Genomic DNA, 14,512 nt, shown 5'->3' with positions numbered 1-14,512 from the left:
ACCTATTTGGGAATCCCACCCGTCTGAACATTTTTTAACAATGTCATAACCTTAGACAGTTAAAAATAACTAATGATATAATGGAACATCAAGTCCAAATAGAGAACATAAGCAGTGGTGGAAAGTAGCTAACTACATTATTTTTAAAGTATCGTAAACCCTCCACTATACTCTGCTATACTACTATAAGTTAGTTACTGGTTACTTTGTATTTAAATGTTTTACATGCTAAGTTCAGCTTCACCCTGGTCAACTATGACACGTAATGCTTACACATTAAGAGTCAGAAATAATGACTAAATAATAACATATGGAAATGATATGAATAGAATTATTTCACTGTGGTATTACTAGTTATCCCACCACTGTGAATAAGACAGTCCCAATCCGAGCTTTAGCGAGGCCTGTCAGAAATACGTAGAACCTCTTTCAGTAAGCTTTAGAGATTCACATCAAATAGTAATAATACATTATTATATACATTTATTTGTATCGCACCTCATACAAGCAATGCAGCACAACGTGCTCTACAACAAGGGAAAATGGACATAGAATGAACACAAAGACTGGAATAGAATGTCCTAATTAATGTAAAATAAGATGGAACGTAAAGCACACTCAGTAATAATGGGAAAAATGGGAAATTTAAAAAATAATACATCTTATATACAGTCTATTAATGCATAACATAAGATGGAAGATAACCTGAATAATATTAGTACCGATATTTGCAGCAGACATATATGCATAGTTGAACATTTTAAAGTCATAAATATGCACAAAATGCATGTAACAAATTAATCTGTCGATGCGGAAACAGGCCCGCCCCTGCAGCTCAGTGGCTGGATCTGCGACGATTTGGGAGGCCGTTCTGCGCATGTCTGCTCGTTGATTGGACGCAGGAAACGCCGTTGACGTGCGTGCTCTGACGTCACACGTAAGATCAATAGGAAAGAAGCATGGCCGCTGTGTTGAGAGGGTCCCGGTACCTAGGTGGAAAGTGTTGCAAGCATGTTGACTTTGCATTCGGTAAGGAGAACAAACTTGGACCGTGTTATCGTTGTGTGTTTCTTACTTTACTGCAGAAGATGTGGTTGTTACACAAAGGCTCTTTGTGTCACGGAGACGATACTCTTCCGGGAAATGCTCGTTGTAAAGGAAGTTTGAGGACATGTTTATGTTAGCTAGACTGGGTGTAGCTGCTGCTTCAGTGGCTTCAGTTCACAATTTACTGGTGAATGAGCTTTCCTGTCAAAATGACGTTGTGTTTACGTGACAGAGCTACGGGCTAGCAGCCCGAGCTCTCCTCTGCAACCTTTCTAAACGCTGAAGGGTTGCAATTGTCCTACTGTGTCCTGCGTCTTTATTTTAGCCATATTATGTAATGGCAGTCACTGTGTACTTTGTCATGTCAATTCATTGTAGAAAGATGAAGGTGGCTCTTAAGGAGGCATTTAAACCGACGATCGGAGCGTCAACACAAGAATCATGTTTTATTTACATAACAAGAAAAAAAAAAAGTAATTCATGTTTCTAGTGCGCACTCACTTTCAGTTTACACAACAAGGCTAGTATTTGGAGGACCTACTGGTCGTAAAACAACCTCACATGGTATCTGTTTGTTACTAGTGTGAAGATGAGCTCCAGTATTAAGTTATTTATTCAAATTAAATAAGCTTGCTTGTCTTTTACAAGAGCGTATCAACAAACTGCAAAGTAAATATTGAAAATGCTTGACGCCATTAGATTAGATGACTTTGGCAGTGAAGGGCAATCACATTGGAATTACATAAACTACCTCAATTAAATTTAAACATGAACACCTGAACAAAGGTTTCATTACTTGGGTTGTAGATTTTTATTGTTATTATTTACAGAATATTAAATATATATAATATATTATATAATACAAGCCAAGATATTACATCCCCAGTGTTGGGGGACACAAGACAGCTTGACTATTCTTGACTATGTTATAAGGATGCCGTGTATTATCATTGCTGCATTTGGCTGTTGTGTTTAAGTCTCCACTAGGTATATGGCCTTGAAGACATCGGTGGGGTTCGTTGGTCTGGGCAACATGGGAAACCCAATGGCAAAGAACCTGCTGAAGCACGGATACCCGGTCATCGCTACGGACGTGTTCCCGGAGTCCTGCAAGGAAGTGCAGGAGCTGGGCGCTCAGGTGGGAGTGTAAAATGTACATGAGCCTTTTTCATATTCATACAGTTTTCACCCGTTTTTTTTCTTCTTACCTTTTTTGTGTGTTTTCTCAGATTGTGGATAATCCTGCTGAGGTAGCAGATAAGGTTGACCGCATTATCACCATGCTCCCCTCTAGTCCCAATGTCATCGATGTGTACACTGGACCCAATGGCATTCTGAAGTAGGCTTAACATTTGTTTCTCTCAGTATGTGCAGAATAACCTCGTAGGTTTTAAGTCGGAGTCTTAGTCGTGTACGTCTCTCAACAGAAAGGTGAAGAAAGGCTCCCTGCTCATCGACTCCAGCACCATCGACCCAGCTGTTTCAAAAGAGATGGCTGCTGCTGCTGAGAAGATGGGGGCAGTTTTCATGGATGCACCTGTATCAGGAGGTACATTTTACACTTTTGTTTGAGATATAAGTGTTATCTTATCTATTACAATACCTCAAAATACATACGCCTGGCCTTCACCTCCCTAAAACAGATGTAGCCTAATACATACAATAAATACCTCTTTACAAAGGTAATAATGTTTGATTTGGGTTTAGAATATTTCAGAGAGGTGTTTGATTCAACTTCATGATCATTTTGTAGCTCTAAACTGTATTGCATTATAAAGAGGTGTTTCTAATATCTAGTCAGCCCTCACTGTAATACATAGGTGTGAGTTTTATTAAACTTTTTTTATTTATTTATTAAAAGCAGTTTTTTTTTCTGGAGCCGATGATGCAAGGAGCTAAAGAGTGAGCCATCTCGCTTCCTTCTCATTTCTGTTGAGAGTTGCACATCCACAGATCAGACGGGTAACAACGAAGTTTCTGAGCTGAAGCCCAAGCGAGCTTTTCATTTATCCTAGAAACAGGAGTTTAGTTGGGCGGCTTCAGAGCATGTGAGTGAAACTCCGGATTCTTTAACATAAATAAAGATCAAACATGACCATTTACTTTGGGCCTTGTTATTTTATAAACACTAATAAATAAAACAATTTGTGGCAGGGCAAATAAGAATTGACTTTGTGCAAGTAGATTTCTGACCCACTTGCCCCGACAGTTCAAGTGAAGAAACATTAGTGTGATCCCTGAAGAGGAGGGGGAGGAGCAGCTTCTGCCTGCACAAATGGTCCATGCCGTTATGTGTGCGCGCTCACACTTTCTTGGGGGTCCACACAGAAACACAGCTTGTTTGAACTTGGCCTCGTCAACGTCAAGACAGCCACTTTCTTTGAATTGATTTTGCTCCATTTTATAGCCCGGCCCTAAAGATTAGTAATGATTGATATGCCTCCTTCCTGTGGTAGTGCACATGGATTAAAGTTGTCCAGCTCTCTGCCTTGAACTTGTGTGTGTGTGTGTGGTGTCGGCAGTTTAACAAGTTCAAACTGAAGCGTGTGTCATACTTTGATATATCATGTCAATCACATTAATGAAACTTTTTGAACATCTTCAGTGGTCAGACAGAAATCAACAGAAGCACAGTGGCATGATGGGGACTGTTTAATCCAGTGTGGTTAACGTTTAGACATAAAAGCACACATGGGGACATAATTGAGTCAGCATGTGTGTGATGTGTGAAAAAAATGTAAGAACCAGATGAGATAAGGGCCATCTTTCATTTTCCATAGACTGGAATGCTTACGTACCAAAGCCTAGAGTATAGAGGTCTGAAGTGGCAGAATGGGGACCGGTTAACTGCTGGTAAAGAAGAGAAATATATATTAAGAAGGAGTTTATACTTGTGTGTGGGAATTTCCGTGCGCGAGTAGATTTACAGACTTCAATTACCCATCATAACTTGTATAATATGAAGTTGTTAAAAATATATATATTTTAATTACTTGCCTATATGTAGGTAATTACTTCAACTCTTCAACCTTCACATTTGAGGTTTCTCATCTCGATCCTCGACTGCATGTCTGTCAGAAGTTGGTTATGTTCCAAAAAAGTTCTTGATCAAACCGTACTTTCTACTGAATGGCAGAAATCTCTGTCCCATTGACACCTTAACTCGGTTGGTAATACTTTTTAAATGACGGCTTTTCTGTAGAAACTGTTAGAATCCATTACCCGAGCTTTAGTTATTTCTCAGCTTGACAGTTGTACCTCGCTGCTGACTCCAGCAGCGTCAAGTCAGAACTAAATGCTGCTGGCAGACGGCTCACGGGGACTAGGGAGGGGAACCTAATGTAACACCAACCTTGGCTTCTCTCCATTGTCTTCCTGTAAACTTTCAGATTAATTGGAAGACTATGTTGGTTAATTTCTTGGCACACATGTGGCCTGCACCTGGTTATTGTATATTACTGAGTTTTTAACGCCATGTGAGCCTGAATGCACCATCAAATGTGCAAATGGCTTCAGAAACGGCTGCTTTTAAATACTTATGGGCTGACCAAACTTTTTCCAACAGGGTCCCAAAGCTTTGGACAGACTTGCAAGAGAGAGAGAGCATTAATTTAACCTTTACATGCAATAGTTTTCCCGTTCGTTAGTTTGTATGTGAGGCACATTGTATTTCAGTTTTGATTCATTGGTTCCCTAAATATACAGTGCGTTAGTCCTTGTAGTTCCAAACTTCTAAAGGAAGCATGTCCATATTTATGTTGCACTATCCTCGGACAACTTTTCTTTTGCATTTCATTCCTTTCATTAGAGAGTCAATAGATGCAGAGCTGACTAGAAATGTGTGGAGAGAGATGGGAACGACATGCAACACAGACATTTAAACGTGTGTTTCAGTGTCTTCCCCATCTCACTCAAACTATTCTGGTTGTACCACATCTTGATGTTCCAAAGAAAGCTTTGTCAATCAGGAGAATGACGGGTACTGAGATAAGATCTATATATATCCACCATCTCTGCATGCTGGCACATGGTTCATTGTGGATTATCATTTTTGCGTCCCTAGGTGTGGGTGCAGCCAGTTCGGGTAAACTGACTTTCATGGTTGGAGGTGCAGAGGAGGAATTTACTGCAGCCAAAGAACTGCTCACCTGCATGGGAGCTAATGTGGTGTACTGCGGTCAGGTTGGAACTGGGCAGGTAGGCCCCTTTTTCCAGGATAGTCAGATTTAAAAAAAAAAGTTTTTTTTAAATTTCATATGCAAATATGGTAGATAGTGTGTGTACTTGTTGGTGAATTGTTTAATCAAATCTAAAAATGGAGTCACAAAATACGCGTAATTAACGTGGTTATTGAATTCTAATATACTGCCGTCATGTTACAGGCTGCTAAGATCTGCAACAACATGCTTCTAGCCATTGGAATGATTGGGACTTCAGAGACCATGAACTTGGGAGTCAGGTGAACAAATCTCATGGTTACAAATATCAGAGTATAAATCATAACGACAGACGCAGCATCAAGACACTTTGCGTAAGTAACGTGGGATTGTATCTTCACTCACAGACTTGGTCTTGATCCCAAACTGTTGGCCAAGATCCTGAACATGAGTTCAGGTCGGTGCTGGTCCAGTGACACCTACAACCCTGTGCCTGGAGTCATGGAGGGAGTCCCGTCCGGGAATAACTACCAGGGAGGCTTCGGCACCCAGCTGATGGCAAAGGTCAGTTTAGTGACCTCTTCCTTTGCTGAGGCTGCAAATATGTTTGCGCATTAGTGTTGCCAAAATCATTTCATCTTTAGGTTTGTACACGTTGACCGCGGCATCACAAATATAAGAAAATATAGCTTGTTCTATGGCTGTATCGGTTTATTTCCCTCTTATTAGGGGGAGATATCATTTGTTCCTATTAGCCCCAATGTTTTTGTTGCAAAAACATACACTTATGTATAGAAAGTTAATGGGAGTTTTCCATTGGATTTTAGATTATTGTGGGAAATGAGCTCTATTATTTTCACATGTTTTGTTAAGCGAGACAATCTTCACAAATGAACACCACTTCAGTGGTCTTTGAATCGTGAATGCTAACGGCAGAATTAAACGTTATAAACTAACTGCATCACGGTCGCATGAGTAAACACAATGAGGCTGTGAAGGCGCACTAGTCCTTGGATGATGACAGTTTAACTCAATATTTGATATATTATTTATCTCTCAAGCTTGTGTTGAAAGCTAACTCAGAAAACCATTTATTAAAAACCGTTGACCTGGCAGTGAGGGAGCCGGAAGTTAAACATTTTAAGTGATTTTGGGGTTTTAGGAATCATTCCTGCAGCTCTCTGTGTATGTATCGGAGTTAGAAAAAGTCAGCCAAGAATTCATTTCTGTGTTATATGCGTTGCATGTGACCGGGATGTAAGTGACAGTGTTGGGGGGGGGGGGGGGAATATATTTCTTAGATCACGCCACTTAAAATGATGCAGTGAAGTTTACATCGCTCTTAAAAGGCAATCAAGCCCATATTATTACAACACATATTCTCTGTGGTGTGGACTGGTGGTTTTAGTTTCGAATTTAATTATCAGCTTCGTTGGTTTTTCTAGCATATGTTTCTGCTTTTCTTTTTCAGGATCTAGGCCTCGCACAGAACACGGCCACCAACACAAAGACTCCTGTTCCTCTCGGCTCCTTAGCCCATCAGATCTACCGGATGATGTGCGCACGCGGATATGCCAATAAAGATTTCTCCTCCGTGTTCCAGTTCCTGCGTGAGGAGGAGGGCCAGTAATTTCAGCCTCCACCCCGTCCACAGCCTGGCCCTGCACAGGACTAACATAGCGTAGTTAGGATGCATTTCGCCCCGAGGACTTTCTTTTTCAAAGTTGTAAAAGACATGAAACCAAGAAAGCTCCAACACAGCGTGTGAGCACTTCTGTCCTATTGGAAATCATGTTTCCTGTGTGATCTAGCCTACTTAAAATGCAGCACTCCTTTCAGTGGCTACAGTGGATACAAAAGTAGTAGACTGTCAAGCAATGGCAGCTCTGCAGATCTTCTTTCAAGAAGTTAGCTCTGTTTGTCAAAGCTTAACAACTGCAAGGGTTTAGTCTTCACATATTCATCTATTGTCTGTTGTTTGTAATCATTTCTTCATGTTGCTTTATGTTTTTCTGTTTACGCTGTTACTTCTATTGACGGTGAAACTGTTACTTTGGAGTTTTAATATCATATCCTGTTGGGAAATAAAGACAAATTGTCTTAAACTTTGTGAACAATGATTTTACCAACTTAAGATTTCATCCATTTTTCTTTTCTGTATCTGGATGTTAACTTGAACTTAAATATATAAAATATGAACAGATTTCTATCAAACACCTGGAAGCACCATTTATTCAGTGATTTCTGCTGGTTTGTTCAAGTAACAAACTTGTTTTTGTTTCAATAACCGTCACTGATTCGAGGGGAAGCGCTTAGCGTGCACGCCTCGAATGTAAGTACTCCAAGTGCAGCCAAACCTCAGACACCGAGAATGAAGATAATGATCAAGATGAAAATGTAAATTCTAACTTACTTCTAAGTGGACACGCACTGCAAAATGTTCCCTCGTGTCGCTGAGTGCTAGTCTTACATAATCCCCAAATGTCATATTTGCATCGCGTGTCCCACGGATTCAGTAGTCACGATAAAGCGTTGAACAAACGTTGGCTGCTGAGCAGATGCAACGGCGGGATGCGAAGCTCGGCACAGATGAACGTGGCCAAAACGCGTGTGCATGTAGTTCCATCCATTTTTTTTATTTTTAGCATCAATAACATTTTCCAACACAAATTCCCCTCTAATTAAGATTTGAATATGTTTCATTGCATATTGCCTAAAACTATGAAACAAAGTTGTGACCGACTGATGCATGCCGCTTCGATCATTTTGGCACGTCGACCTCTTTTCTATCCCCACCTCGGCCAGACCAGGAGGGCGGTATGTTTCTGATCTAGTTTGCCAAGAGCCACTGAGGGGCCACGGTGCCATAGGTCATGCGATCACAAGACAAACCCATAAAAAGTCCATTAAGCACTGTAGGCTAAGAGTTGTGTTGCCATCTACTTGATAGGTACTGCAAACAGTGCAGCACTTTGGTCTCAGGCCTCCAGCAGACGGTGCCACACGCAGATCTGACATCATCTGCTGCTGCTCGCACGTCATCCCTCGTGCTCGATAGCTTCTTCAACGCGTTTGAATGGCTTTGCGTTTACTCTGTTTGTTTTTGTCCTGAAACTCCGTGATGATACAGATTTATTTCTGTATTTTTGCATATGAACACCTAGATATTTCGTTCCATGCATTTAGTGCAGGTTAGTTTAACGTTGCGTCCCAACACTGATTACTTTTCACGAAATGTATTTGCTGTTTTCTTAGTCCAAATTGTTCGCAATTCAAATTCCAGCCGTTTCAACAAGCCGGAGTTTGTTTTGTATTATTTGTATAAAATGTTGCATTCAAAGCAATAACTCAGGTCTCTGCGGTTTTAATAGTCGCCTCCCTGTCCAGTGCAAAGCCACACGGTGTTATATTATAATAAAAAAAACTAAAATCAGACTCCTCGTGCAAGTCAAAATTGTTAAAAATACTAGAATCAACAATCAAGTGACTTGTATCCGTCGTACTTAAATGCTTTTTTGTTCATTTGATTACAATGGGTCAAAATGTTTTATTTTTTACATTTGTATATTTCAGACTTTAAATACAAATTGTAGTTTTATTTGTTGTAACTTGGCATCAACGTTTAGACTTTGACCGAAATAAGTTATATTTGCGTATGACAAAGAGGACCCAATACTTTGTATTCTTTAACGGCGTCACCGTTACTATAATAACGGCTCGCTTATGATGTAAACTAACAAGATGTATCTTTATTAAGTATCGTAATTTGCATGTCTGCGAATAATATCCTGGTGTGTGTGTGTGTGTGCGTGTGGTTGTGTGTGTGTGTGTGTGTGAGAGAGAGAGAGAGAGAGAGAGAGAGAGAGAGTGTGTGTGTGTGTGTGTGTGTGAGAGAGAGAGAGAGAGCGAGTGTGTGTGTGTGTGTGTGTGTGAGAGAGAGAGAGAGCGAGTGTGTGTGTGTGTGTGTGTGAGAGAGAGAGAGAGAGAGAGAGAGAGAGTGTGTGTGTGTGTGAGAGAGAGAGAGAGAGAGAGAGAGTGTGTGTGTGTGTGAGAGAGAGAGAGAGAGAGAGAGAGAGAGAGAGAGAGAGAGAGAGAGAGAGCGAGAGAGAGAGTGAGAGTGCGTACATATTGAAATGAGAATTAAACAAACAAATGAAATGCGTCATACTCTTGACATATTTGCAATCTTTATATGGATCATCGTTTTCCTATAACTGGCTCATACCCGTTCCGCCAGCTGCTATGTGTTGAGACAGCCTGTTGTTTGAGGCAGACAGCCGCCCTCTCATGTGAGAACAACGTGGCTGAATTTGGGCCGAGATGATTCCTGTCCAGCCAACACTCACTTTCTCTAAGTCGGTTTCCTGCGAAATTGAAGAAAGTATTAGCAATGTTGTAGCTAAAAATGCATGAAATAAGAAAGCCGATTCGTCTATCATCTGTCGGGTATCATAACAATGCAACACAAACTAAAATCAGACATGAAACTATTCACGAACATAAAACATTATGCATTTTACCTGAAATGTAGACCTCTTGCCTACAAGCTATGAACTTGGCCCATAAAGATTTACAGCCTCAAAAGGTGGGAAAACTCCATTAAAAATAAAAATGTACTCAACTGTGGCTTTACATGTCTCTGCGTCTGTGGTCTCACGTGAGAAAAGTAATACAAAAATGAACTCTGGAAGGTAAAACAATATTTAGTTTGACACTAATGTAACCTTTTTTTTTTTTTTTTTTTTTTACAGCTGAGTGTTTCAGTGATATTTATAGGCAACATCTTTCACATTTTGTTTTTGTTCTTGCACTACAAATTCGTGAAGGAGTTGTTTGTATATGTGGCCAATGCAAGAGTGTTTTAGCTTCCTGCGTATTGGAAAACAGGAGCCCAGATATAGAGGTATTTTACGCATAATGGTCGAAGAGCAGTTTGTCTTCCTAAAAGTCACCTTTTTTACACTAGAAGGATAAAATAAATCATTTTGAGCTTTTATTTTAACCATTTAATGCCAATAGATTTTTTTTGTCATCGCCAAAGTCCGATTGGATTATTGAAAGAATAGAAGACAGTTATGAATCTTCTCTTTTTTAAAAATGAACAAGTCTGTTGATGAAACCTCCTCTTCTGTGTTTCTTCTTGGTGTTTCCTGGCATGGAGTGCCTATTTGGCCAGACTACAACTTTCAACTTGACCTTGGCCTCCAGCCGCGTCCAACCCTGGAAGAGTGCAGCCAAAAGTGGCATGCTTTTGGTATTTTAGCGGATACTAAACTGGTGGCTATACATTTCCACGTTGCAGTGCCAAATGTGAGAATGATCCACATTTATTAATGTTGCTACAGTATGCATTTTAAATGTATCCACAACACATCGATCTGTCTTTATTTTCTTTAAAACAAATACTTGCCTAATCCTTAAAAGCCAGATAATTTAAGAACATGGTGTTACGCTTAGTATCTATTGAGTGACAGTGCCTAGAAATCTTCAATCTTTAGACATAAAACTATACAACTATTTGAAATCAACATATCTGAAATAATTCCTGCTTTACTCTTAGAGTAAGAGCTTGTGCAACCGAAATGGCACGCGTAATTACGCATCAATTTCGACATAAAAATATACATGTAGCATGTAGTTTTGTTACGCGTTGTAGTAGCCAATCCACCAAATAAGCGTTTTGGTGATGGCACTTTGTGATTGCCTCTACATCAATGTTTCTCTCAGTTTGAAATCCAAATATATCGATGTTAAGAAAAATATACCGTTAGGGCTTCTTTGCATAACACGTGGCTATGTACATCTTAACAAGTATACAGCTTGATCTGCACTATCTGATGGCTCGATGTTTATCATCGCCTTTGCATATCACGTGTTTGGCCCTGGCCAATAACCTTGCGATCTTTATGGACTCAGGCGTGTTGGTATCGTTACTCTGTCCCTGTCTCTGTTCAGTCGAGGGGATTTTGAAAAAGAGTTAGTCGTCTCGATGTAGGGCATGCTATGACCGCTTCATTACTCCTCCACTCGCACTGGATTGACCCGGTGATGTTTCTTTACGACAACGGCTTGGAGGACAGAAGCAAGAACATGGAAGGATTCACTGGAGGCAATTTTGCTGCAAACCAGTGCAGGAATTTGCTAGCGCATCCAACCTCGCTGGCTCCGAGCACCACCTACGCTGCGAGTGAGGTGCCAGTCTCTGGCATGGGGGAGCCTGGCAAACAATGCAGCCCCTGTTCTGCCACTCAGAGCTCGCCCAATGCATCTTTGCCTTATGGATATTTTGGCAGCGGTTATTACCCGTGTAGGATGTCACACGGCAGCGTCAAGGCTTGCGCGCAGCCCTCTGGCTATGGCGATAAATACATGGACTCATCGGTCTCTGGCGAGGAGTTCTCAACCAGGGCAAAGGAATTTGCGTTTTATCAGGGCTATTCCTCTGCTCCTTACCAGCCCAGCTACTTGGACGTCCCTGTCGTACCTGCGCTGAGTGCTCCATCTGAGCCAAGACATGAATCTCTGTTGCCCATGGAGCCCTACCAGCCATGGGCCATGACCAATGGTTGGAGTGGTCAAGTTTACTGCACCAAGGAGCAGCCGCAGTCAAATCCTCTGTGGAAATCCTCGTTACAAGGTATTTTTTTTAAATATTGTATATATATATATATATATATATACACACACACAAATATATACACATAAACGTTCACGAATATTTGCATACAATGTCAAATGTAAAAAGCTTTTAATTCTCTCCTGATATTCAACAATGCGCTTGAAAGAATAAAATATAATAGAGAAGATGTAAAAAATATTTTCGTTTTCTCTCTGATGCAGACGAGCAGAATAAAATGTGATTCTTCATTTGTTTTGTCCACAGATAATATATCTGGTGGAGACAGCTCTGTCCGCCGTGGGAGAAAGAAGCGTGTGCCATACACCAAGGTGCAGCTCAAAGAACTGGAAAGGGAGTACTCCGCCAACAAATTCATCACCAAGGACAAAAGGAGGAGGATATCCGCGCAGACAAATCTGACAGAGAGACAAGTGACAATCTGGTTTCAGAACAGGCGCGTAAAGGAGAAGAAAGTCGTCACCAAGTTCAAGAGCTCCAGTTAGCTCTGGACATACTGAACCAGGAGTTGAAGGACCTTCATCGAAAAAGCTGCGCTATAATTTATTACATTATGAACGGTTTCTTTCTTCGCCAGAGCGGCTCTGTTTTGACCTACACTTTTCCTTCCTCACATTTTAATTGGAACCAGTCGATGCGGCCTGTTGACAGAAGATCGGAAATGGGTGACCAGGGCGATTCTGCGATGGATGCATGATCTCCTTAAAAATATCCACCGTACAATAAGACAGTCGGCCTTAAAGGCACGAGACACCCCGAGCAATCTTGCGCTTTTATTCCACTTAATCCAATCCAGAAATGAAGACTGGAATGTTTCACAATACCTATTTAGACAGTGATGCAGTGGTACACAAATAGGGCTAAACTGGCACATTCATTATACCATATTCACAATGAAACCATGCAAAATTAAACCATTAACCAAAGAAATATTTTAAAAATTACATTTTCAGCATTAATTTAAGAGGAAAATAATATATATATATATCCATACATATTTACTCTGTTGTTAGAGAGGCAAGAGTGGCCTACAACACTTCATAATTCATTTCTTTAAACAAACTCATTCGTGAGTTACATCCCATGCCTTTCCATCTCTAAACACAGGGTTTTGCTCAGAAAAAACTCTGCTGTCAACAGACTGGCCTTTGCAATTTCCGTCTGTCAGTCAAAAAGAGTACTGAAAATGTAAGCATATTTAAACATGTAAATAATATCTGACTGCAACTATCTACTCCCCCTTTGTTTGACTGCAATAGCAGTATAATAGTTTTTTTGACAATAAATGTTTGAGAGATGCAGCGTGATCTTGTCATTTTCATTCATATTTTTGGACATGGAGGCTTGATCGATCAAGGATAGGCTTCATAAAGCCTGATGAGCGTGCAGAGGGCAACAGGCCGGCAAGAGCTCAGAGCCTCTTTGGGCTTCAGCCATTAAGGGTTTATGTCGCCATCTAGTGGCAAAGCTTAGTCAGCACAGCGTGTGTGAGAGAGCGAAAAATGTTTATTTATAACCTTATAAAATGTGTCATATTTCAACTTTGACAAATAAGGTAAAACACTTTATTTCTTCAATAAAATATCTCAAATATGTTTAGGGCTGTGGGAGAAGGGTTAGCTTAGCACAGATTTGACAAAATATAATAGATGAAGCTTTTTTAAGTCATGGCAGCCCAAAGCCCATAATCACTGATTATAATCGTTATGGTATATGTTTGTTACACAGCTAATTGTTAACTAATTCTTCTTTCTTGGTGATATCATTTGTTCGAAATTGGGAATGAAAAATTATCTCTCAAAACAATCCGTTTTCATTCAATTCGCAGCTTCAGGTTCTTTTCTTGCATGTGCAAACGTCTTTTTTTGCTGAATGCAATGTTACATTTCGTCACTAAAATGCCCCTTACATTTTTTAAAACATTATCCAATTCATGTTCTCATTCATGAATTAATTGATACTCAATCGAAAACATCTCACTATTAAAGTTGCAGTCTGTTTTAATGTGCGTATACAATTAAAGTTTTCACACGACCTGTTCTCCAAGTTATGTTTTGATTTTGTGTTAAAGAATATCATTTTGAAACCGAAATTTAAAGTGAAAATCGACTTGTCAACACTAGATTTAAACTAACCCTCATGATATGAAACGTGTGTGAGAGCTGCTGAACGGGCCTGTTCATCCCCGTCCAAACAACCCCTCCGCTACAACGCTCAACTCGTTACTTATGTTGTCAGTATTGCTATTTGGCCTTACCTATAATGAAACGCTATATTATAATTGTATTATTGCGTTATTATTATCCATATTATCTTATCACATATCGACTCACATAATCGTTAGAACTAATTAAAACAACCAGGGTCAAATATTCCCGATTCTTCTATCAAATTAAAACATTAAATACTAGCGGGGCATTGCACTGACCTCCAAACTGTCTCACTCTTCTAACAACAGCAAGGCAGGTTCGTCGTATTGCTCACGAGCACTGAGAAGCCGGACTAGATGGCACAGATGCTAATCATTTTAGAAAGAAAATTGAAATTGTTTTAGAAGCATTTTGCCTATTCACTGTTTGGGAACGATGGGGCTCGTGTTGATGTAATTATTCTTCTACCTTGTTTAAATGGAGTCTCTTTGGAACCCTGTTGCATGTTCTGTCCCCTCTGT

The 14,512-nt window shown here is 40.1% G+C and overlaps 2 protein-coding genes across 2 annotated transcripts; both read left to right on the top strand.

Moving 5' to 3' along the window:
* Nucleotides 1-940: 940 nt before the first annotated feature.
* On the top strand, nt 941-7,322 carry hibadhb (3-hydroxyisobutyrate dehydrogenase b). The gene is made up of 8 exons (XM_079274758.1): nt 941-1,029; nt 2,025-2,185; nt 2,277-2,386; nt 2,475-2,596; nt 5,111-5,244; nt 5,430-5,506; nt 5,612-5,768; nt 6,676-7,322. Exons 1-8 carry the CDS (start codon nt 960-962, stop codon nt 6,832-6,834), a joined length of 990 nt encoding a protein of 329 aa, XP_079130884.1. The 5' UTR covers nt 941-959; the 3' UTR covers nt 6,835-7,322.
* Nucleotides 7,323-11,170: 3,848 nt separating this feature from the next.
* On the top strand, nt 11,171-13,790 carry hoxa13b (homeobox A13b). The gene is made up of 2 exons (XM_079276304.1): nt 11,171-11,841; nt 12,088-13,790. The coding sequence occupies exons 1-2, from the start codon at nt 11,208-11,210 to the stop codon at nt 12,324-12,326; spliced, it is 873 nt and encodes a 290-aa protein (XP_079132430.1). The 5' UTR covers nt 11,171-11,207; the 3' UTR covers nt 12,327-13,790.
* The last annotated feature ends 722 nt before the right edge of the window (nt 13,791-14,512 follow it).

This window comes from Melanostigma gelatinosum, assembly GCF_949748355.1.
Source record: "Melanostigma gelatinosum genome assembly, chromosome: 9".
Taxonomy (NCBI): domain Eukaryota; kingdom Metazoa; phylum Chordata; class Actinopteri; order Perciformes; family Zoarcidae; genus Melanostigma; species Melanostigma gelatinosum.
The sequence above is the reverse complement of the archived record's forward strand: the minus strand, read 5'-3'. Positions and strand labels throughout refer to the sequence as shown.

Coding starts and splice junctions, on each gene's coding strand:
- hibadhb (XM_079274758.1), top strand. CDS start 960: ATGGCCGCTGTGTTGAGAGGGTCCCGGTACCTAGGTGGAAAGTGTTGC. Junction 5,507..5,611: donor ACCATGAACTTGGGAGTCAG/GTGAACAAATCT, acceptor CTTCACTCACAG/ACTTGGTCTTGATCCCAAAC. Junction 5,769..6,675: donor GCACCCAGCTGATGGCAAAG/GTCAGTTTAGTG, acceptor TTTCTTTTTCAG/GATCTAGGCCTCGCACAGAA.
- hoxa13b (XM_079276304.1), top strand. CDS start 11,208: ATGACCGCTTCATTACTCCTCCACTCGCACTGGATTGACCCGGTGATG. Junction 11,842..12,087: donor GTGGAAATCCTCGTTACAAG/GTATTTTTTTTA, acceptor TTTTGTCCACAG/ATAATATATCTGGTGGAGAC.